The sequence below is a fragment of the Dufourea novaeangliae genome, unplaced genomic scaffold (assembly GCF_001272555.1).
Source record: "Dufourea novaeangliae isolate 0120121106 unplaced genomic scaffold, ASM127255v1 scaffold149, whole genome shotgun sequence".
Lineage (NCBI taxonomy): Eukaryota > Metazoa > Arthropoda > Insecta > Hymenoptera > Halictidae > Dufourea > Dufourea novaeangliae.
This window is the reverse complement of record NW_015374025.1, coordinates 465,615-492,075: the sequence shown is the minus strand read 5'-3', so window position 1 is coordinate 492,075 and position 26,461 is coordinate 465,615. Positions and strand designations below refer to the sequence as shown.

The 26,461-nt window shown below is 38.8% G+C and overlaps 1 protein-coding gene across 1 annotated transcript in view; it reads right to left on the bottom strand.

The window, feature by feature from the left end:
• The window catches only part of LOC107189280 (protein Wnt-7b-like), a 114,100-nt gene extending 90,363 nt beyond the window's left edge, over nucleotides 1–23,737 (bottom strand). The window contains exon 1 of the mRNA XM_015577775.1: nucleotides 23,661–23,737. Coding sequence (XP_015433261.1) covers nucleotides 23,661–23,737 — 77 coding nt within the window. The remainder of the gene's footprint in view (nucleotides 1–23,660) is intronic.
• Between the last annotated feature and the right edge of the window lie 2,724 nt (nucleotides 23,738–26,461).

Genomic DNA, 26,461 nt, shown 5'->3' with positions numbered 1-26,461 from the left:
GTAGGGAAATAAATGTAGCTTCTCGAAAGGCTTCATTTCGTCCAACTAGGAATCGTTAAACGTGAGATCAAGAAACTTGTAACTCGTTGGTACGAATTTGTTGATTTGAATGGAATTTTGTTTGAGTAAACATTTTTTGGTCAATATAAAGTCATAATCGACAGAATTCTGCGGTTAATAATTCCACATAATCTGTTTTCGGCACTCGATAAAAACACCTAAAAGGATTTAAATATTTCATTATTATCGCTGGAACAATTATAAATTTTACATACGTAGATAGCCCTTTATTTTCCAGCAATCTAATACAATAAAAGAGATTAAAAGGATTAGTCTAAAGAATCGCAAAAAATATTTAACGTGGACATGTTAATTGACAAACGCGTACTAAAACAGTAGCCTAAATTTCCAGTTTCCTTTGGCATGAATACTGACATGGTAAAAAATATTGAATTACTTAGTAATACATTTGTGCACGTTAAAGTTGCATAAAATTTTCAGTCTGACGATGACACAAATCTGCCAAGTCACGTCAGTGAAATGTCATTACGGTAAAACAATGTTAAGAAAAACTCTAAAAGTCCAATAAAATTCAGTAAAATTAACACTAGAACTACCAGCATTGAATGTATACTAAATTAAATTGTATAATACAATAATATAGAGAATATATCAGACAATCTAGCATAATATACCATAAAATAAAATCTGTAGTAAATTAAAAGCCAACATAAATTCCATCAAAGGCACCATTATAATTTCAGTAATGGTAAAATACTAACTCTGTAATCCGTCATTTTGACGGGTTTGGTAGTTCTAGTGTTATGTTCTAAATAATGTTTCTCTGTCTTTATCATCAAATATTTAGATTTCCAAGTAAAATTCTCTTTACATATCCCAATGCGTGTTTCCATAATGAATTCGAAACGAATGGACCAAGCAACAATGTGTTCCTCGAAATTAATCGCGTAACATGGAACACGACATCCGTCCGGCAATGGTTATTAATTCGCGCAACGTTTCAGGAGAACGAGGCGCAGAAGGACAGTCGGCTGACCGTTCTGCAGAAATGACTCATGTGAATAACTCGGTGTATCCTGATAGCGATCAGCTCGTTAAAGCCCCGTGGCAGAGCTCTAGAGCCCAAAAATACGATTTGCCAGGGCAACGCGTTAGGAAAACCAGCGATTTAACCTGGTATTCATAGAACCACGGCGAATTTCTCGAGAATAAATAAATAGAAAAGTACTTAGAATCTAGGACCAGGGATGGGGAACCTTGTCATGTTGAAAATCCGAAATTCAATTCGATATACATAAAAATGTACATTATTTTGTAAAAATTCAACTACCATGTACTAAATAATTTCGAAAAATAAAAACTAATTCGGTAAAAAGGCCGCACTTGAAGACCTAGAACCTAGAAGGCCACACGTGGCCTTAAGACCACAGGTTCTCCATCCCTTGTCTAGACTCTGTTGAAAATTATCAATGAATCTTATACAGTTGTTGGAAAATGATAAAATACATAATACGGGCGACGGTAGTGTACTACATTTAACTGTAACAGGTGTTATTGTAAATATAAGGGACACTATTTACAAACTATATGAAATTTTCGCTATCCATTTTCGCCAGTCCAAACAAAAATATAACAGAATTGTTAAAAATGTTAACGTAATACGTAAAACGTTTAATGTAATATAACTTAAACATAGATTCAAGTGTTCGTCGTTCCTTTAATCTTCGAAGTTTACATTTGATAGTTTTATTTCCAACGAACTATAGAATTGTATGATATTAAAATTATACTTAATTATAATTTAATATCATAATTAAATTATAATTTACGTACAATTTTGTAAGAAAATTAAACTTAAGAAATACCCATCGAACCCTTTCAATCCACGCGTCGAATGGAACCGCAATCAAAATCACGCGACCGTAAGCGAGAAATAAATGAAAATAAAAAGCAAACACCTTGCATAAAGTAGTTGGAATTTCACGTTAAAACGGTGACAGCGCCGATATCTCGTTGCAGGTGAAAGACATTGACAAATTGCGCGTCTCCTTGTGTATTTCACAAAACTCCTGTTTTACGCGGTGCAGCCGGGCCCAGCGTCAAGAATGATTAATTCCCGTCGATTTCGCGTAATCTCCCGATGCACGAGTACATTTACTTTAGAATCGATGGAAAAAGGTCTCGTATTCGTGAGAGGGGACAACCGAAAGCCTGGATGAACAGGTAAAATCGTCCAAGGAGATTTTACACTGCTGTATAAAGAGCAGTGGTTCTTAACTGGTGTTGTTCGGAACACTAATGTTCCGTGATAATGTTACAAGTGCTCATAGTGTGAAAAGATTTTTCGATTTGTACTCGCATGAGGCATATGCATGTTGCGGATTGTCCCATCTTTTTGGGACACCCTGTATATATAATTAAGAATCTAATAATACTGCTGGATTCCTTATAAAAAAAGTACAATATTGCCATGTAAACCATTTCCCTATCTCTAATAGTTTATTGGATATACTTCACGCCCCCAATTTTGAGAACTGGCTTTCACCCCTTCAGTATGGATGACAGCAGCTTAAAAAACATACGTGTCGAATATTTTGATGAGAAATATTTTCTCATAAATTTTCGCATAAAAATCGGGGATTATCACTTCGGCGTGTTCCCTTGTAAGAGGATCCATTGCATTCTTTTATTTAGTTGAATCGCCAAAAACACCATCAATGGGAAAAAAATTTCTTTTCGAAATTTCAGTTAAGCTCCTTCCGCACATGTCCTATACTCCTAGAAACTACAACAGTATTTTAAAAATATTTTTCAAATAAATTTTAGGGGTCGCTACCACTTATAGAAAATTAACATTTTTAATGGAAAAAACAGTATTTCATAATTAAGTTCAACTTTTTATTTTCAGAAATGAACATAACTTATTCATTCATATATAAAGTTACCAAAAAAGACACTTCTAAAACAAAATAAGTACTAAAGTTCATCGATGCTACCTGTCGCTCCGTTATATTGAATACAAATCTCATGAAATGATTTTTGCTTATTCTATAATCTTCGTCATTGTTCGAAATTCAAACCGTTGACGACGAGCACGTGTTGATCCACGGCTAGTGTCTTTCCAGACGCGACCACGTGCACAATAAACTTGTATTATTCTTTAAACATCATCAATAATCACGACCATTCTAATATCCCCTAAAATATGAAAACTTTGGTATCCGGTAGTAACCTCTAATTAAATTTAGAAAACCAAAATTAAATACATTCATCTTTTAAATAAGAGAACTAAATAACAGGGTGCCTCAATATAATTTTAAGACTTCGATTTTAAGAATCACCCTAAAACACAGTGACGTTCACAACGCAGACAAGCATGTAAACCTGACATGTTACGAGTATTTTAGAGATTTTGGAGTTCCAAAAATATGTCTTATAATCAATGGTATTCCATTACTTGCAAAATGTTAAGAACCACTGTTATACATAGAGGATCGAGCGCACGCGTTCGATTTTCCTTGGGGACACGGCGATGAAATTATCAGTCCCGTAAATCATCGGTCGTGCCGCCCAGCTCGTGACACGCGTTTTATCCGCTTCGCGCCTCTGCCCCGCGTCATCATTAAGCATAATTAAACGCTATCGAGTTTTGATACTGGAACGGGAAAAGAAAACGGAGCAGCAAAAAGGAGAAACGGTTAAAAAAAACGGCACCACGGAGCCAGGATCTCAATCGTTGTTGCGGACAGGGGGAGATCATCGTAGGCGAACTTCCGATCATTTTTGCCCGCCTATCACACCGAGTCGGTAGTTAGATAGTACAGGTGCCACTAATTGCCCCGATAACACCTCTTACGTTCTGGCTATCGGCGAAATTAAGTGTTTGAGGTTTCTTTTCCGGTTTTGTCGATTCGATACTGGGTGTCGTTGGTGAAAAGTAGATTTTGCAGGAAATGACATTCTGCATGACGAAGATTGGAAAATTGCATCGGTGACTGCTTTAAATAACCCGATTCGTGTTTAGAGTTATTTTGTGATTGATGTTTATTGAAATTACCGTTTGTTCAACGTTATTCGAAGAATTGTAAACATGGCGGAGATATTGAGTTGCGTGAATGAAAGTAGTTTCGAATATGTCTTATGTCAGCAGGATTTTATTAAACATGTTTTGAATATTCAAGGAAGAAATTTACGAAAGTATTTTTATTGGATTCTTCTGATTCATTTTCGGAATTATATTAGGTCGAGTCGAAAATATCACTCGTCTTTTTTAAATTTCGTTCTCTCGTAGATAATTTACAAGTCACGTTAATCGATAATGTCTTTTGCATTATTATTAATAATCAGGTTTCATTTGTTTGGTAGTCCATCGAAGACATGTGACACGGATATTTTCTAATGAAATATATTTACTTCTTCCGCGGAGGAAGTTAATTTATGACTCAACCCAATATCTCCTATCGGATTCTAAGTTGGAATCCTTTGATTTAGGAACACTCTGTATAGACGATACGATAGGACAGCCATCGAGTTTATCTACCACAGACTTTTATTTTCCTCCGGTTTCGAAGAGTTGGATCGCGTGCAACTTAGTGCAAGTGTTGGCGTTTCTCGATAATATACTGCAGCAGCAGCAACTGCGACATCTTAAGTAGTAATAAGAAAGTAATGTGATTCTACTTTTGCATTTCGAACAAATTCAGGGAACATGCTGTTGTAACAATACGATGTGACTTGTTGAAAGAACAGTAGATCATTAATTGACGAATTTAATAAAATATACTCTACGTTAATTGAAAATTTTCTTCCTTGGACACTTTATAAGTTATCGATCTATTATTCGCCTTTCGTATCAGAGATGGGCATTATCTAGTTAAAAAATTATTTAAATAACTGTTCGCATAAAAGATACTTTATTTTTATTCGTTATTCGAAGCTTGAATAAAGAAAGTATGTTTTATTCGTCGGATAATTTTCGTCGAATAAATTTATTCAATCGACGCTCGTCGAATAAAGATACTTCTTTTATTTAAGCTTCGAATAACAACAAAATTTTTTTATCTTTCATTCATTAATGAAAATTTTGCCCATCTCTGTTTCGTATCGACCTAATGTTAAATCTGATTTAGAAAAACTAGTCTCATTCACCTGTCACACAAAGATCTACAAATGTCTAAGATCTTGAAGAAACATCGCTGCGAAGGAAGATGCCGCCATAATTTCATTATTACCACGATATAGTCACACAAAGATCTACAAATTTCAGGGATCTTCTTAAAGAAACACCCCAGCAAAGGAAGACGCCACTATAATTTCATTATTACCACGAATACAATCACCATAAATATAATTCTGGAACAATAGAATCATCAAAGTCCAGGCTAGCCCCGTGTTCACCGAGGTATATAACCCTGGAAAAATAATATATTCGATTGCCTGGCGCCGGTGGTACGCTCGTTTATTATCGTGGCGGAGGTGTGTACATATCGGGCCACAAATTAACATTATTTTATGGATGATGGGGAAATAGAAGCGTTGTTTCGTAGAACGGGGAGAGCTCGTTAACCCAGGTATCTTTAGGATCTGATCTCTCCGGGCCACAGGTAATCCTGAAAGTATCTCTGCAGGAAGGTCCTGACAAGCTGGATAGGTGGCGAAAATTTCAACCCTGGCGCCTGAAGATTTATTGAACGGCTTCCCCCGTTCGAGAGTGTTTCCGTATTTCATGGGTGTGCCGGTGTACGTGTGTGTCCGTGTGACGAAGACAATACGGGACCAGTCTCACCTGGCTCGAACGTCGGAAAACAAAAAGCCCGAACCCCGACGGGGATGAAAGCTGGTGGACCCGACAGAGTGAGAACTTCACCAGGCCCAGTGACAATCGTGACACGTCCCTGCGACTACCCGTTTACACTAGCTGACAAATTTTGATCTTTTTGTCGCCTGATTTTCAGATCTGGAATCGAATTAAGCTATGCCCCTTTTGTATACAAAAAGCATTTCGTCCCTCTAGTTTTTAATTGTTTTATCTTCGCTAGTTTCTGAACTGAGAAAACTAAGTTTAAAGTTTACGAAGTTTATTATTATAGAAGCAGGAATAAAAGAATCGACACGCAACAAATTTCTACCCTTCCGTTTGTATTCACTTCACGATCTAATTGCAAATAGACTTAACTTACAAGTTAAAGTAAAATTGATAGAGACTTATACACTTCGCAACAATTCTCTAACCATGATCTATCTACATCTCAATAATGGTGTCATTAACATTAACCACAGTGTGAACAAACGGCGATGCCATTTTCGATTTTCCACGATCAACGTCATGATGCCTGAGATCACGAATGACGGACCGTCAATCAATGTAATTACCAAGGATTACGGTTAATTAGATTTGGTGGTCGGTTAGCGATCGTCGTGAAACGACGATCTGTCGATCCTCCGCGAGCGAACAGGGCCTGTCGTAATGGACGGTGGTAATTATAATGAGAGCGAAGATTATAGTGATTACCTAGAAGCGCGGGCATTCTTTAGCTGTGACGGTAATTGGGATAAACACGCAGCCTGTCAGAGTCGTTTGAATACATCAGCTCGAGATTTGTCACCTCGTCTTTACATATCCTTTGAATCTTTAATTTCATCAGAAAAAGGATTTTAACAGATTAAAATACATTATTATTGACTGTACTAATGAGCAATCAATTACATTTGACAAATGCTGTAACCGAAAAGACTTGATTAACATTATAAAATGTTATATTATAGATTTTTTTTATAACATATAGTACCTAATTACTTTGAAATTGTATAATAAAATTATTCAATAATATTTTCTCTATATTCATGATATTATAGAACGAGTATCGATAAAGAAGAAGGAGAGTCGTCGATAATTTTCGGTAACAACGGTTTCTATTGCACCATGAAATTTATCTTAACGTATTTATCTAATAATATTATGGTATTTTGTTATTTCACCAATATATTGCAAATATGTGGTCGTTTAGATGTAGTGTTTGATAAGGTCAATTACTGAAGACGCTGTTAACCGAAATTATGGTTCACGGTAATTGAACTATCCTCAGGCTTTTCAAATCATCAGCAATAAAGATTGAACGTGTGCATAATACATATCCCAAATTATCGTCTCGTTTACGGAAAGTGAACGATATTGTACTTGTTATAAAGTATGAGTACTTTAACGTAGGTAACTCTATCACAAGAATATCTTTAATAATATCTGTGGTAATGTAGGAATCCAAAACATTTCACTTCAATTATATGTAACTCTACTAGACATTTATTATTTCATATTATTTAAACCCTGATCAATTCCCACCGTCATTTTTATTTAGTGTTATAAAATTATGATCAGTTTAAACGTGGCTAGAACCCTCCAATTTTCTATAATGAAATATTTTAAAAAGCTTTACACAGTATGACGGACGTTCTTTCCAATAAGTTCAGTAAAAGGTACAATCTTCGAGTTCCATTCCCGCAGCAAATTTCTCCACGATCATCGTTTAATTATAGACAGTCATCTCCTATCTTCAGTCGTTAACGATCAAGCTAAACACGACGGATAACTTATTTACCTTTTGCCTACGTCGCGAAATTATACTGTTTCGTAACCAATCATATAAGTAACGCCACTTAATTTTCAATCTCATTAAGGCTTCTTCATCATCGGTTCGTTAAACACCGTTATTTCAATATCGTTTAGCACGAATAATTATTCTTGATGCTTTCGAAATTACCTTCGAGAAACTCAGTAGAATCGCCATTTTCATACCTACATGAAGAAATATAATAAAATAATATAATGTGTAGTTCAGTAGAATTTAATGGTGATATTTACTATAATAATGAATTCAGGACTGCGTATACATACAAATGTATAGTTATAGATCATTATCTTTTTGCAAATAATTAGTCAGCATTTTCTTCTTCAAAAATTATTACAAATACCCTATTTAGATATTTAACAGAAGTTTAATAGACGCATAATTATTCAAACCGCAATAGAGTAAACATGTTGTTATAACAATGTCAAAATAATGATTAAAAGGACAAAAACAAATAAAGGTAATAGACAAAAATTAAAACGACAGATAACTTATGTAGAATTCTCTCGCTTCTGTAACCGAATTGGTCAGTAGCTGTTATATGTGCCCTTCACAGGCCAAAGTGACTAACTCCACCTTTTGAATTTTTTCAGTGCCAACGCACATTTGGCTTAATTATGCTTAACTTTTATACCAAACAATAAGTATAGAAAATGTTCAAGATGAACTCTGACTAAAGCAATAGACAATTGGAGAACCCAAGGGAAAAACGATCGCAGTCAGTTCTAAATCGAAATTAAGATTTTAGCATAAAGCTATCAAACTGTATTTACAACAGTCCAAAAAATTAAGGACCAAAGAATTGTGAGCGACGAATGCCACGATTCTCCAACAGAACTTGTTCAAAATAAAAATTTTTTAATATTTTTCTATTTTGTGTCACTAACTCTATAATCATTGCCACTATGATCTATACTCCCATCAGAGAAAAGAATTTGTTTTCCAAGGAAAAATTGATCAGAATCCATACTCTTTTCTATTAAAATAACACATAGATCAATGTCCGTACTATAAAACCAAATGTTACTTCCATAAAATTTATGAACGGACCCAGAAAACAATTATAAAAAGGAAGAATATTAAATTTTGGATCATGTATACTGGGGGGATCTGACATAGTTTATTTTCCAAATACTAAAAACTTTACATTCTGTGACTACGACCATTTTTCCCTTGGACTCTTCAATTGTCACAATCTGTCCACAGTAAATTCTTTTAAAATTTCTTGTTTTTTTCTACTGATTTTTAAAAATATAAATTAGTAATATAATTCATCGTAAAATCATATTGAATACGTTCTTTTGTCTAAAAATCAAGGACTTACGATCGTAATAAGCAAATTCACTCAAGATAAAAAAAATTCGCAATCACAATCGTAAATGAAGTTAAATCACGACCGTGATCGTGATTCGGCGATCACTGTGATAAATCACCGTTAGTGATTTTGTACGCCATCTCTACAGTTCTCGCCTCTCGCCGTCTATCTTTCCAGGCTCGCCAACCGTACTGTACTGTCGTCGTCGTCTATCTTATCCGGTTCCGCCTCGCCACCATGACTTTCGCGGACGTAATAACTCGCGAATCGTCACGTCGACGGAGTTTCCATTCGTTACCGTCTTCGCGCTCTGCCCCGGCTAATAAAGACATAGATCATGATCGCACGAACCGGAGGAATCGCGGCGAGCAGCCGACAACGACGATGATTCCCAGATACGAGATCGTAAATTGCTACAAGGCTACAAGTTTCTTGTCCGCGTTTATAACACGCCGGCCCGATTGGACCCGATGATTCGCGTTTAATCGGGCCCGTGTCGAACACCGATACCCTTGCGACCGCGCCACTGCTCTTGGGGGCCCCGACCGCTGAGAAACTACATTTACGTAGCCGAAGGAGTCGCTTACCTTGAAGGGACTACGCCAAGAAGTCTCGAAATGGGGGTTTTCATACGGAGTGTTGAGTGTTCTGTAATATTTATTTATAGTAGAATTTTTAATATTCTCAGGTGGGTATTTTGGTTATTATTGGACTGCGGATTTTGATAAAAAGTGGCATTTTTTAAGTAATTTATAAAGAGAAGAGCAAATGTAGATATTTAGTTCTTTCTTTAATCCTTGGAGTACGGTGACCGACTCCGTTTGGACCCGAGTGCTTAAAAACTGTATCCATCTCATCGATTTGTAAATGTATTTTAAGGGATACTAGGAGTTGTTCATACTTAGTTATGTAAAAAAACAGGTGTTTATTAATGATCGCGTTCGAAAGTATGTTTAAAAAGAAGGAACCGTAGGGCTTGAAACGAATCCAGACACCACTGTCTCTACGAACGTTAAAAACGACCGTGTCTAAAAGGGCCCATTTCTTCGAAGATGAAAACACACAAGGATACACTCATATTTTGTTTTTAACCCTCGCATAGGTAAAGATGGCTGGGTAATTTCGTTCAATATGCCTCGATGCTTCGAGGATAAAGGATGTGTCTGGCGTACGAACAAAAATCAATTCTTACAAAAATGCAAATTTTGAATTATTTTTTACAAATGCAAGTGCAGGTATAGAGCGTCTAACATGAGTCACGTGTGACCCGGGCATAGGCCCCACGTCCGTCATGTGAGGATTAAGCTGTGTCTACACTATACAGTATAACACGTTATACAGCAAAGTTATCAAACTCATTAGGAAAACAAAAAGAAAAATGTTATATAAACGATGACACGTAATATTTTTCGTGTTATACAGCAGATTATATGCTACCCATCAAGTGTAACGCCATTATTAATAATGAGATGCGACATGTTATAAAAATTGTTACAGACCTGTCCAAAAGGTGTAGTCTTGTATCAATCTATGAAAACATGTTGTAAGCAAGGCCTTATTAACAAAACAATTTGTTATACAACACTGTTTTGGTATATAGTGTAAACGCAGCTTTAAACAATCCCAAACAATCGGATTGCATCCCCCTATTGGCAGACAGACTACAGGACGAAACCTCCCGAAAAAACTCAAAGAGCAACGAGCCCGTGTGTACCAGGGCACCAGTTCTCCCCATCAACAAAGGCAGCGAAAACAGACCAAATAGAACCGGGATACCTTGATCGATATCAAGAGGCCCAGTGATCATCAAATAGGGATCAAGAATTCACGGGGCCCCCGAAGGCTAGCGACGCGGCGTTGCGGCGCAACCAGGCCTCGACAACCTGCACCCGAACAGGGCGGCGGCTACGGTGTGCCCCTCGTTCCAGCATGCGTTTAATCAATTTGAATCGCGAAAACGCGGGCTTACCCTTCCATGCTCCGCCGACGACCGTCGAGCAGTTGCCCAGGCACTTAGAGATATTTTAATGGCGCTTTGTGCCATGTCTCTTCTTCTATCTCTCTCTCTCTCTCTCTCTCTCTCCGTCCTGAAAAAGGGGCTCCCTTTATTCAACAATCGCGGTTTCGTTTCGCCCCTTGTCTATCTTTCTCTCTCTGTCTCACCGCGCCTGGCCAGTCTCTCTACGTATATTTTCCCTCCTGCTCCGTTCTTTGCTTCACTCCTCTCATTATACTTCTTTCGGGCGACGTCTCCTGACCACTGGTTATTTTAATTGGATCTTCGCCGAAGCTTTTTTCGCCCGTTCTCTATCTATCTCTATCTCTGTCTCTTCCTCCTCCCCACCGTCTTCGTACGCATCGCGTGGTAGCCGCCCTTTCTCTTCTCCCTTTTGCGTAGCCTCTCCAGTTCCACGGATACCTTGGGATCCCGGCGTGTCGGTTTTTGTCCGCGGCGCGACGTCCTCCTCTTTGGGGGCTTTTGCCGGTTAGACCGCGATCGACGACGCGGCGACACGGGGAATTCAATATAGGTACTCTTTGGAACACCTCAAGGATACCCTGGATATCCCTCGCGAGAACGTAGCAGCCCGTGGTGCATTGTTCTTATCCGACGACGACGCGACCATTTTACTCGATGATTCGCGACTTCGTGGCCGAGATATATACATGCAGACACTGGGGTGCTCGGTGTACCGATCCTTTTTCGATCGGACTGTTATTGATGCACGGCCGCGCCGCGCGTGTTTGTAGAATAAATGTGGGCTGGGGCAGTTGACATTACCCACTTTGGATACGCGTTGAGATTCTCGTGTGTATGCACATGGGGAAAAAGTGGATTAAAGAAACGTTCCACGGTTTCGTAAGAAATCGTGAAGGAGATCGCGTGAAATATCTCCAGGTGAAGGCGTCTTGAATATCGGGACAGATGAAAAAAATATGTTGAAACGTTTGTTTATTTTTCTATGTAATTGTATCGTCGGTTTGTTAAACAAGCGATGCAACTGGGGAGAGTAAATTTTTCAGGAAATCAGTTTGATATTTTTTGTGGTTCAAAGTTATTAATTATTCAATACCATTTAGTAGTGACATTATTGTTTTCTTTTACAATTTAGCTAATAGAAGAAGTGGTCCAAATACAGGCTAGGGCCTATAGGGGCTAGTTGTAGTTAGACGACACTTCACCATACCGGGAATAGTGTGAACGTACGACTCGAAACAGAAGAAACTTATTTTAACTCCATATTATGAATCAAACATGTTTTGGATAGATTGCAGTGTTATATTTTAAAAGTCTGCAACAGGTTTGACAATATGTCCTGAAGTAAAAGTGCTAGCCCATATTTAGACCATCTCTTCTTGTCTTTGGGTTTTAAGGGTCTTTAATCTAATATTGTTTTTATGTATTGCGTACTATTAAAAGAAGAGTTTAAACAGTCCTATCTTGAATTGTGACATTGTTCTTGTTAAATAGTATGAATATGTATGGTTCGGAAGTGATGTTTCAGATCGAAAAAGCTCACTTTTGCAGTTAATCTCTGCATATGTCTCAAAATAAACGAGTTCTCAGATATGTCACTCTTCTAGTAAACCGACGATATAAAAACTTACGTCTCTATGCAGTTAATTAAAAAGCAAGCAACTTATTGGACATTGTCAACAGTTTTTTTGTAATGCATACCGTGAGACATAATGATAATAAATATTCAGGAGTAATTGCATGTTGTTCGAATGATATTTTATGAAGATATAAGGTCATAAGTACAGTTTGCATTGTTCTTATATTTTGTGTCGTAGTTGAAACTGACATTTCAGTTTTTACACTTCAAACTTTCGACTAATGATCGATCATTTATTGCCCAGGCACTTCATTTTTTATCAGCAAATACTACAACAATCATTTTCCACACGTTGTTCTGTACTATTTAATATAGGTAATGAAGCTTTATACAGGTTGTCTCATTTAAATTGACTCATTTGAATATCTCCGAAAATATTGACGATATTAAAAAATGTTTCAGACAATAGTTAAATGGTATCAGGTTGCACACTTTCCGATGTGATTAACTTTTTTCTATGTAGACGCGTAGCGGTCATAAAAAGGTCAACTTTGTTTTTCTAAATAGAATTGTATATTTTTTAATGCACTAACTCGTCTACGTGACTTAATACTGTATGTAAGGAATAACGAGCAGCGTAACTAACACAAGTAGTTGATTAAAAAAATATAAGATCACATTTAAAAAATAAAGTTGACCTTCATATGACCTTTCCGGGTCCACATAGAAAAAAGTCACACCAGGAAGTGTGCTCCCTGATACCATTTAACTTTTGTCTTAAACATTATTTAATATCGTTAACAGTTTCGGAGATATTCGACAGGCATGGTTTAAATGGAAAATAAATGTATATTCAAATTTTTGTAAATAAGAATAAATTGAAAAATTATTTGCATCCGCAAGTATTTTATTTAAATAGAAATTCCCTCAACTTCTACTAAGGTATCTATTCGATGTGGAGGAACAAAACGCGTATCATATGATATAAAGAAAAAATCTGAATACGATCTTCATATTGCACGTCGCGAAAGTTTGCGGATTGGTTTACCGTTTCAAGAGTAACCGCACGACCGCCAGTGCGTTTCCATTTTGTCGACATGTCCGAAAGAAAACGAGAAATTAATCCATGCGACCCGCGCGAAGAGACATTATTCACGAATCATACTTTCCCCGTCGATATTTATGCGTTCGACGTGAATGGGATTAATTAAGATTTAAATGAAAATACTGTGCCGAAAAAGGGACCAGCTTAATCGAACGGACAATTTATTAAACGCAATTATAACTGTTCTTACGTGAGAAATTGGGGGAAAGCACGCAAGACACTACTTATTTCGGAGTAAATGATACTAATGTAATTGAAACTGTGTTTCAAGGATCTATGTGTAATTTAAGATGAGTTAGAAGATTGGACGGTCGTTTTTGTTATCATTAAAGCATACTGTCTTCGAAAGAAATTCCTCAACCCATTAAGGATAAATGCAACATTTTATTTTGAATTTTTTCTGTCAATTTACGTTACTCAATCCAGTTTTTTAACATTGTAGTTGTGAAAAGGAATTCCAAGGATTTGCTTAACCCTTTTATAACGAACGTACATTTAGCCGTATTTTTTTATTTTACCATAGAGATAAAACAGCTATACTGTATTCGACTAAAGTTTTGAACCAATGCATAATATCAATGGATGACTAGTCACCGGTAGTATTGAAAGGGTTAATAACTTTCTTCGTCATAATTTCTTCTTCCACTTAGGTACGTAATTTTGTAAAGAATAGAAAATCTTATATATCAAAATCGTGTTATTTCACTGTTTGGCCCTTAATGGGTTAATGAATATTTACTCGTTGTTTAATTACTACCATAACTCTTGAAGATGCCCATAACAATTGTTCAATTAAAATGTTAATATCATTAAGACTAACAAATCTGTAAGAAATTGAACAGTCTCATAAATCCTTCAAAGAGCAAAATCGCGTCAGATTTCCACTACTGAAACATCTCAAAAACTGCCAATTTCCATAAACATCTCAATTACTCTAGACGAAATACACGCTAACGCATTTTTATCCTTTCTAATCTTTCCTTCATCCCCCTCAATAATTCCCTTATATTCTTAAAATATCTTAAGGAGCATATTTCCGGCAAGCTGCAGCTCAAACAACTCCAAAAAACCACCTGAACATTCAATAATAATACCCACGAACTCGTAATTCCCTCGAGCACGAACCTTCATCAACGAGGCACCGTGATCTCGCGCTTTGCACTCCCTCGATCTCTCCCCTAAAAGAGCAAAACGAACGTAACCGCCTCGTAATAATAATCAAGCCAGGCGCAATTATAAAAATCAGTGCCGGTCGTTCCTTGTCCGGCGAAATGGAAAAATGGTCCCCGCGGAACACGCGTCCGCGTACGGGCCAGGGCGTAACGAGCGTGTACAACGGCGACAAACGGTCCACGGATGATTCCTCACTAATGAGTCCCCAGTAAAAGGAGCACGTCGAGCACCGCTGGATCCCGAATGGAAGCTTTACGATCGTGATACTTTTCATTCCAGTCTCGGGGCCTCATCGTGCCCCCCCCCCCCCCCGGTAGCGTTGTTCCAGCGGGAGGGGTGGGGGGTAGGGGAGCCCGTCCTCACGCAGATTTCCGCGGCCGAAGGATCGCAGCGGCGTGGCGGCACCCCAATAAACGGCTCTGGCTGCCATAGACGATGAAGACACGAACTCTACTACCGAACCAAACTCACTGAATGGTATTACTACTCGACGCGGCAGGGGGGCCCCAGTCGGGCTTACTTTACACCGTCGGATCTTAATTTAACGCCCGGGCCCCTCCGTCGACCGCCGCGACACCGAGGTGAACCCCCTCCGTCCGACGTGTTCCGACGCTGCTCACCTTTGGTCCCCCTCTGGGCTTCGATATTGTGTAGCTCGAAATCATCGGACTTGTATATCAGGTAACCAGGAAAGTTTGTGCTGTTTTAATTAATAGAGATAAATAGTACGCAACGTGGATCGAACGATGGTTTTTTATTAGACGAGTAAAGCGTGTCCTTAACACTAAACGTACCGAACCCTCCAACAAGACAGGAATTAGAACGGCAAAACCGGTTTTTTACCGGTCGTGATAGGTTTAGTGTTAATAGGCCACTTCTTGCACTTCTGTGATGAATAGGACTATTTTTTTTACTGTTGAAATTAAGATATAATATTTCGCTCATGTATTCTATACCACCTTTAGATGAACACAGTTTATAAAAAAGTTTACTCCTTTAGGAAAAATTTACCCCTTAATTTCTTACTGGCAAATGTGCAGTTTTCCCAGTGATCGGTAATTTGATCCGTGTAACAATACCCTGCATATACGCATCCAGTGCGCACAACTACATCGGACATCCCAATTTATGGAACAATATTCTACGTTCTTTGACAAATATCATGTTATCACGCCTGCATTAAAAATTACATTTAACAGCATCACTTTCTGGGCAAATTCGCAAGGTCACTTCTCGGATTCACACCACTCTTTTAAAGTTTATCGGTGCAAATGTAAGTTTTTTGTTGGAACTTGGTTTCTCAAATTCATTTTATCAATTTCACCAACACCATCCTATATATGAACAGCCTTCTTGACATTAATTTACCGTGAACGCAACGGTGTTACGTGGCCTCGATCAAACAGCATTCAGAGTTTTTGCCGTACACTTTCGTTGACATCAATGTATAGTTAAAAAATGTAATTTTGTTCTTTGATTCTTACGCATGAAATGAGTGACTTTTTACTGATATATTTAATATTATGTTAAGGTTAAACAGACTTATCATTAGATAGAGTAGGTAGATTTAAATAGATACCTAGTATTCTATGTATTTGAAATTAGTATTACCAATAATCAGTGTTTCCTAAGGCAATAAATTTTATTCTTTGAAGATATTTTTGACATATAGCCTTTGCCAAATGATTTTGTAACAAACCCAAAGTTTTAGTATAAGTACCTACATAATAATATGAACTAGTAAAAAATTATAATGAATTTAATCGAACGTTTTGGATTACATTTTTTATCGTGCTTATAAATCAAGCTATTTACTGCATTCCTATTATCTATCTTCAACTTTTTCTGTCTATTATGTACATCCTCGAAAGATATACATAAATATTACCACAGACCCTAACAAACTAACCGTATAAATATCAAAATAATATTACAACCAATAAAATCCAGTCACAGAATACAAACTTCTTTTCTGTAAACTTAATTATTATTCAAAGAGAACCAGAACTATGGCTACACCTAACGTTTGCCTATTCTTAGATCAGGTACAATAGGAAAATGCATTTCGAAAGACCTTTCACGATTTGTTTTTCAATTTTATAGTGCCTACAATGAAGAAGATATATTATTCTTCCTGACAGTCCTTTTCACACATTTATGTTACCACCTTGTTCTCGCACGATCCGCCAGAAATCATAAGTTAAATCGATAGACACACAGTTTCCTTAAGTACCCAGGATTTTCGGTCAATTTGGAGCCTTATTAATGGGCTCTTGAAACGCGGTGGATTATGATCGATCGCCATCGAGTCCGGTATACTATTATTTCTCGAATTCTTCACGAGCCCCCTCGTTAATTCGAAGGGTTTACGAAGGGACCCGGTAACACTCGTAATCATCTGGATATTGTGGCCCCAAGAATGCGGCAGGTATTCCTTGAACGGTTGAAACCGTTTCTTTTATGTTCTTCGGATTGTAAACTGAAATCGTTCGGAACGCGTATAATACGCCTAATGTAGGGGAAATGAAAAGTGGCGGTGGAACGGGCTCGCGGTCCGAAAGTATAGGCACAAAGATAGTTCAGAACTAGGATTAGCGTGCTGAAAAGTGATGCAATGGTGGTGGGTAATATCATAGCTGTACCTTCGGGAAGTTAATTCTTTAGAAGAAAAAGAAAATACGTCCACGGGTAATTGTATAGGAAATTAGTTTCTTGAATTTTAATATAGGTATAAGAAGGGAGAAAAATTGTAATCGTTGCAGGCATAAATGAAGTCGAGATAGATGTTCGAATGAAATAAAATAATATTAATAGTGCTTTTGTTCTTAGTATGGAATGGTGGTTAATCGAAAGTTCAAAATTGATATTCTTATAGAACACACGAATAACTACATAATTCATATATTTTCCGGAGTTCCCACGTTTCTTCCTTTTTTGTTTACAGATATTTAGTAACAAACGAAACACTTGAACGAGATAATAAGAAACATAAAGTTATTATTGGGGGAAAAAGATTTAGAGTGTTATAAATATGTCGAAATTATCTTGATTACGTCTGTGTTACATAATACTGATTTCAATAATATAGAGCGAATAAAAATTAACCGAGTAAACTAATGGAACGTCTCCATTTAAAAAATAAAAAATTAAAGAAATAAAGCGATGTAAAAGTTTCTTCATTTTGTTAAAGAGTAAAAAAAAATATTAAGCATCCATCATTAAAGGCAAAATCATAATTTATTTTCGTATTGACATGTGTATATTGCAATACGTAACATCGCCAAGATGGCCGACAGTGTCAATCGATGATAAATCAACCGACACGCCGGCACTTTACAAGCACATGTAACATATTGTTACAGCATATCTCTAGATGTCAGCATGGACGACTTGGCTTCGTGTAATGTAGAAAATTAAGGTTCTTAAAAATCTTGATAAAGAGTCTTGATACTATTTAAATAATTCGTACTAACATGTGTCCCTTATAGACTCGTGTCTTGGTAGAAATATCTTTGTAGAAATATTTTTTAGTTCAGAGAGTATAGTAAAATATTCTCATAAACACAAAAATCTATATTTCTTTTAAATACCAAAAGGAAACATATCTAATACAGATAATTGCAATTACATAGGTAAAGAAGGTTTTAGAAACGAAATTGTGTCTGCTAAAGAACCTGATCTCCTACAGCACATATAGGACCTATACTACTGTTAATCAAATGAAATTTGAAATACTATAATTTTTATAAAAATGTTTTCTCTGTAACATAGATTAGAACATTATACAGTTTAAATCAGTTACATTAATGTACCTATTTTAAAAACAAGAACTGATTTCACAGGTATCGAATTCATCAAGAAGTAATTTGATTTCACCCAATAGTAACCTTGTCGGTAAAAAATTTCATACAAAACAATTTCCATTCGGAAAGGTCCTACTCTATTCATTCAGTAACGTCATATATTTCTAAACAATTCTTTCTATGTGCTTTTGAAAATAAAATTAGATTCTTGAAGAAATACAGAATCCTAACCAGCATTAACGGCGAACAGACGGTAACAAGAACGTCGCAAAATTAACGCCATCTTCTTGGACAGTCGTTAAATAAATTAAATTCGACTTTGATTATGTAACATTTCATTGCATTGTGAGTATAATTAGTTTCGAGCCCCCTGAAATTGCAATGACAGTATTTCATCCCTCTGGCGGTCAGCTGTCAGAAATAATAATAATTATTTCTCTTAATAATTTAACATGCGACGTTGGAATAATCGCGGGTCTCGAAGCCGGTTTCGAGTGGTTCGCGGTCGCGAAAACACGCAAAAAACGCCACGACTGTTTCTATCCTGACCTTATTGCGGCCATGATAAAGCGGTGAAACTGCGGCTCGTGTTTCAGAGAGCCGATTTCTTATCGGTACGATTCATCGATCGACAACTGCGATTTATCATGAAATCAGTATTGGAAAAAAGCTATTATTCCGATTTTATTAATTCGGCACATAAGGCATTTCAATAATTCTTCAAAGCCTCTAAATGTAATCACGGCAGAATTTCTTTATTTTATTACATATTATAAAAGAACGATAACGTTCTAGTCAATATTAAAGTTTCATTCCCCTTATAGTGTTCAAATAAGTGTTACAAGAATATTGTTTAAGTTTTATTCTCTTTCTTCATTAATTATTCATAAAATTCTCTCGTTTCGAGGAAAACTAAAAGTTTGAAAAATATCTCGATTTATATGGAACGGACAATTGCTAATATATTATAAAATTATTAACCATGTCTGAAATATTCTATAGAAAGAAAGATTTTTTTAAAGACAAATGTGTTTCTAAAAATAAAACATCTGATAGCATTTCTCATTTTTCAATTTCATTCAATTCATTCGAATATAACAAACATTTTCAATCAAGCCTGGAAACCAATAAAAATTCGCAAGAAGAAGACAATTAACTTTAAATCTTCACATGGCACAGTCACTGTTCAGCGCAAATGTAGAAACGTATACCAAAGAATGTGACCATCGAAGCTGCGCACCTCGAAGAACGCAACAATATCAATTTATAGTCCATCAAAAATGCCGCAACCTGTTAATACCCTCGCGGTTACTGCCTTACACGTGTAAACACGAAGCGGATGCGCTCAACCGGGCCGTAATTTACTGCACGATTTTCAGGGAGCTGTCTAAATTTATCATACGCAAGAACATTGGGCCGTGCATCAAATTTCATTGCGCCGCTATGGAGGTTTTACAAGGTGTGACGGGCCTGCAGCACGTGTCGAAACAGTGCTGCTGCTGCCGCTGCTGTGGCTCACACGTACACCTCGCGGATGCATTCTTCTCTCGATGCAACCCCTTGGTCGACATTGATGCATCTATCACGTTAAATACACCGCCATTTATTCGATCCTTAAGCCCGGCATCTGTTACCGCACCTTGGGTCAAGAGAGATTTTTCATACCTTTTCTTTATTCAATTCAATTATTTTTCTATTAACTGTACTAATAAAGTAATCCACTATTATTTACAGCGAAAGAATTCGTAGGAAATTGGATTCCTTCGATATTTGGAAAATTTCTCTCACGGAACATAGATGAGACTGAAATTAAATATTAGAATCGTAGCTTGGAATTTTTAGTCACTCTATATTGTAATTATTAGCTTCAGAATATAAGTGCTTCAAAATAGGTGGATAATAAATAATCCACTATATTTTGTCGAATTCAATACCTATTTGAGAGGAAATCAAGGAACTGTATGTTATTCCAGTGGTATTTGTCCTCATTCTTCAATGTTCGCTGCCATTTTGAAAGAAAAAAAGGGTAAACAGATGTTTTAAACTATGTTACCAGTTTATTAAAAAGTAATAATGGATTACTTATTGGGCATTTAATATTAAACCTAGCAACGATAAAAAATAAATGTTTCGTAAGTGGTACAATGGAGAGACTTCAAATTTTGTTTGCTTGTTTAGTAATTCTGTATATTTGTGATGCGTAGTAATTTTTTAAAATTATATGACGTCACTGAAGGAAAAAAAAAATTCTATATACAAGACTTTATATTAGATGTTGTAATGAAACCGTCAAAGGTATTATTGACATTACAATATACTTTGTGTACAGTGCTGAAAGTATTTATTGCATCAATGGACTCTTAAACATACTATTACTTATACTTCTGTTATTATCGATGCTAGGAAAATTAACCCTGCGTTGATACATCCTGAAATTTTAACATTGCTAGTACACTAGGGTATCACATACTCCAGATTATTAAAAATGAAAATTTAAGAGGTAGATAAAGTATAATATTCGGAGAAGTTTTTGGGATCGTTAGTCAACATTTTATAAAAAAAAAATCGCTTGAAAATGTAAAAACGCCGCAAATAACTGAAAAAGATAGCGCTTTGGGCCTTGCTAATTTTCAAAAGGAGGACATTATGCTTCAACTGGGGTATGTCACCCCACCGTACCAACGCCGGATTAATTAAATCCGAGTATTTTTATCAAAAATGTGTAGCTCACTATCTTGGCCAAAGTAAGTTCAATTCTAAACAATTTATCAATAATATCGCTACAAAAATTATGCATACTACATAAATTTCAAAGTGATACAACAAATATTTCCAATACTGTATTAACCTCTTCCTGATTAATAAGCCTTGGCTCCAAAATGCCTATTAGAGAACACACCACAGGTAAAGCGTTAAAAAATCATTCTGAACCTAACAAAAAAAAAAGGTGTAGATTCGTAAGAAGACCTAATAGCATAACCTTGCACCAACTCTACCGATCGTTGCAAGAACCTTCGAAGGGGATAGGGTGGTCGTTTACCCTTATCTCGGCCGGGATCTACCAGTGAAGTGCGAACGATCGAGAGGACTCTGCGACGAAACGAAATCTCGATCGAGGTGGTCCCTTCTTTCTGGATCCCCACGGGGCTAACGCGATCACCTCGCTTCAGTGGGCCCTGTTGCGTGCCGCCGGCGGCGACGGCAGCGGTCGCTCTCTTTTCCTGTTGCCTATTCGGTTCGTCTTTTTTCACGAAAAGGGTCCCGCGTCTCTTTGTGAATATTGTTGCCCGACAAACATGGAAAGCTACTTTATGCCGGATCGACCGACCCCTTATTGCTCGTATTAAAAAGGATAAGTACCTGTGCCGATCTGGGGGTAACACGAACCACGGTGCCACGATGATAAAGTCGCGATCTTTTAAATAGGGATCCTTTGTGATCGCGACCTTTGGGGAGAGAACTCGGTGCACGGGGATTGGTTTCGATTACCTGAATGCAAATGAATGAGCTGTCAACATATGCTAATGCTCCCGGTGGCACACTCGAGTCGGAGAATATTTCAGTCCTTGGCGATGGGTACGGTTTGTCAGCGGGTAACTAGTTTCGAAAGCCTTCGGAAGGGTTGACGAATACAAAAGGATGACAGTACTAATGAATCTTTTAGTTGAATAACTGTCGCTACCTATTTCCATGCACAATATATTATTGTGGAACAAGGATCATACTTGACGATTGTACTCATGGTTGCAGAGAAGAGTGTCACTTTCGACACTGTTTCAGAAATGTTATTTTTACGAATTGTTTATTATTTCTTTTTAGCGTTTCACTTTTCGGTTGTATGTTGACATAGAAATAAATATATTTTTATGTTAGTTGAAGTGAAACAATCCTGTGAAAAATCCTTACCCGTATACGTAAAACAATAGTGAGATATTTCATCAGCCCAGGCGATTCATCTAGTTTTACCGTATGTAAAAAATAATTTTAACCGTACAAAATTTAATACAAATTCTCCACAGCGAGAAAAGCGAACATGACACGAAAATTCAGCAGTCAGTCCACGCGCGTTAATTACAAGTCCTGGTCCCACGGTTTCGAGCAATATTATATCTGAAACCGTTTCGCCGATAAAATCTGGCCCAGTTCCACGGTACGCCCTGTACCCTCGCGAGCAAACTCGACTTCCACTAAGGGAAAAAAGGGGCGTGAGAGAAAAACCTCCTACCACTTGGTAAATTTATTTCAACTACTGAAATAAATATTAAATCGAATATTAATTTGGCATAAATTTCAATATTTCGTGATACCAAATTTTAAGACGCCCTCCTCCAATGCTACTTTTTCCCCTAGCGGAACATGAGTTTACTCGTCGGTGTACACCCACAAGCAAAGTTGGCTCTCACTACGGGGAAAAAGAGGCGTAAGAGAAAAACCTCCTACCACTTGGTAAATTTATTTCAACTACTGAAATAAATATTAAATCGAATATTAATTTGGCATAAATTTCAATATTTCCTGATACCAAATTTTAAGACGCCCTCCTCCAATGCTACTTTTTCCCCTAGCGGAACATGAGTTTACTCGTCGGTGTACACCCACAAGCAAAGTTGGTTCTCACTAGGGGGAAAAAGGGGCGTAAGAGAAAAACCTCCTACCACTTGGTAAATTTATTTCAACTACTGAAATAAATATTAAATCGAATATTAATTTGGCATAAATTTCAATATTTCCTGATACCAAATTTTAAGACGCCCTCCTCCAATGCTACTTTTTCCCCTAGCGGAACATGAGTTTACTCGTCGGTGTACACCCACAAGCAAAGTTGGCTCTCACTACGGGGAAAAAGAGGCGTAAGAGAAAAACCTCCTACCACTTGGTAAATTTATTTCAACTACTGAAATAAATATTAAATCGAATATTAATTTGGCATAAATTTCAATATTTCCTGATACCAAATTTTAAGACGCCCTCCTCCAATGCTACTTTTTCCCCTAGCGGAAGCCAAGTTTGCTCGTGAGGGTACATAAAACAGCCCCCACCCCTGGAACAGAGATGTCTTACCTCGTCTGCCGTGGTCCCTGGATCTGCCCCAGAATCAGAAGGGCTATCGCGGTTGCCGCGATGTCACCACGACGCATCTCTTACATCACAATCCCCTTGTTTAATAGAATATTATAAAAACGGATGTGCACGCGACGTGTTTCACGCTGCTGCGGTCAGCCCCTGACCGGATGCAGAAGTCGGCGGGTTCCGTTCGTTTTCAGTGGCACTGTGAAGGTTTCACGGTCCTCTGGCGTGCAGCCATTCGCACGATCTCTCGCGCCGCGATTTCTCCTCCCATCACTGGCACAACAGAACCGAGCGTCGCGACTGGCTCGAATTTCAGTTCCCTTTTGCTCGATTAGACGAAAAATCGAACCATCCAGGGATCTATCCAACGTTCACTCGTCTCCCTCCCACCCCCCCATAAATCTGCTTCGCTCGTCGATTGTTTCCACCGCGAAACACACACATAAAGAAACACACAAGCACACACAAACACACCTGGTTCCGTGCTCGATCGTTTAAACGTCAATCAACCGGTCCCTCGGAGCGATCCTCAGCTCCGTTCCGGCGGGTATCGTCTTAGAAACGTGAATCACTCCGCTCAGGCTGCAATTTCGCCGCGGGTTCCTTTCGCAAGGAAACCTCGTTAAACTCACACCGCCGTTTCCCGGCGTCGTCGTTCGGTGAAACAAAGCCGCGCGCGGGCCCCAGTGCAAGCGAAACAGCGAAACTGCAAGGCCAACATTTAGAAAACCCGTCGAGAGTGTTTGCCCCCGCCCGCTTTAACTGGTCCGGCCCGAGTGTTTGCGATCGCCAAATACTCGAGAGTCGTTTTTTCCCCCCTTCTGAACGGGTGACTAAGCGGTAACCAAGAGCTCCTCCGGTGTGGGGCTTGATGTGTCTATAACGTGGCACTCGAGGATCTCTGCGCAAGCTGAGGATCTGCCTCGCGTGCGCCCGAAGCAGTCCGCTAATCCAGCCGAGTCCTTCGCCGACAATGAAACGTCCAACTTCTTCCCGTTGATGATATCTACGGTCCCAGCCCTCCTGGGGGGATATAGGTTTCTTAAACCGAAGCCAGAGAGTTCACGGTGAATCGACCAGGTGAGGTTAGGATTATGTCCGTGGGATCCAACCACGGTTTCCCTCTTCCGTATGTGTAGGCCTAAGCCCAGAGCCAGACGGTTCCTCCGATCCGTGAAAGATACCGCAGATGGGGAAGTCAACGAGCGATCCTAATGGACGCTAGAAGACGTCTTGTACACCGTACGTCGATCGGGCATTTATCGAATAAACACTAATTAAAAAGACACACAGCTAAGCACCGCTGATTATCGCGACGAGGGTAACCAAAGAGGGGGTGGGTGAGGGGTGGACGGGACTTTATAGCCAAGCTTCCTGGCTGATCGCAGATACGCGACTACACACGCGACGTATTATTACCGAGGAATCGCGGTCGGTGCTCACGCGAGGATATTGTCTTATTGTCCGTTGGTGTGTGCTAACGATTCCCTGGCGAGGATTTATCGACGGGCTCGTCATCGCGATATAAGTACGCCGCCGCGTGAAAACTCGCCGGCTGATCGCGGCGTCAAGATCTCGCTGGATCGACCGCGGGTCGGGCGTGATCGATCGGCGGTTCGCAGTCACGAGAGGTAAACGTAGCCGGGTTAGCTTCTTTTTCCTTTTCAATTTGGGCACACCACCACCCGTAACCGCCGCTGCTGCTTCTTCGTCTTCTTCTTCTTCTTCTACTTCGCTAACTTAACGAAGAGGAATTCCTTTTCACCGTGTTACCCTCCACCCCTCCTCCACCCCGATCCTTTTCGCACAAGTGCTACCGGTTCTTATTGTTCCACTCGCCGCTTTATTATTCCCTTTTGTCACGTTTTTTCTCCCGAACATGTAGCCGGTCCGTCGTGTGTCGTCGCGTCGCGCTTTCAAACGCAAGATGAACACACGAGGGGGAAGAGCTGGCTTTATCCCGCAATGGCGCAAAATTTGTATGCCGCGTCCGACGAACGTTACAGCTGCTGCGCTGGTAACCGTGAATGGCGGGGGATCCGTACACCTCGAAAAACCACGGTACGTAACGAGGATCCTGGAAGCGCTTGGTGTTCAGGGCCGATCGACGACGGCTAACAGCATCGTTTCGCCTGGCCAGCCTTGGGCTGGAACGTTCCTCCAAGGCGACGTGCGTGTGTCATCCGATCCACCCGGTCGGATTATCGATGTTATAATTAAAATTTCATGATCGATTTCCCCGTTTTGACACGATGTATCCCCCCCCCACGTCCTGTCTCCTTTACCGTGACGCTCGAACGGACAGGTGTAAAGGGGGTTGTGTGTCGCTGGTTGTCTTTCTCTCTTTATCTCCGTCTTCTTTCGATGATCCAGTACTTGACGCGTCGTTAGTCATCACCGATCGTTCGAAGAAGCCATCGCCTTGCGAGGATCTTGACACGGACCGCTATCGGATCCTCCGAAGTTCTTTGTTGCCCTTTCAAATTCTCGTATTTTCGTTAAACATTCGATCCAACGTACGATTTCGAAATCTTCCGGGCCGTATCGACAATCGAATCTACCTCGAAGAGGATCTCCCGGACGATAACACGCGATTTCCGACGAACGAGAGATGCTTCCCAGCAAGGCAAGCGCTCCGGAACTAGAGCAGAGGGTAACTGTGCAAGGTGTGCGCGCTGTGTAACCCGCTGTTCAAGGTAACCGGGCGACCACCGCCAATCAGCGACACGACCACCACAACAACGTGTGTGACAACCACCACCACCACCACCACCACCGGTAGCGGGAGCAAC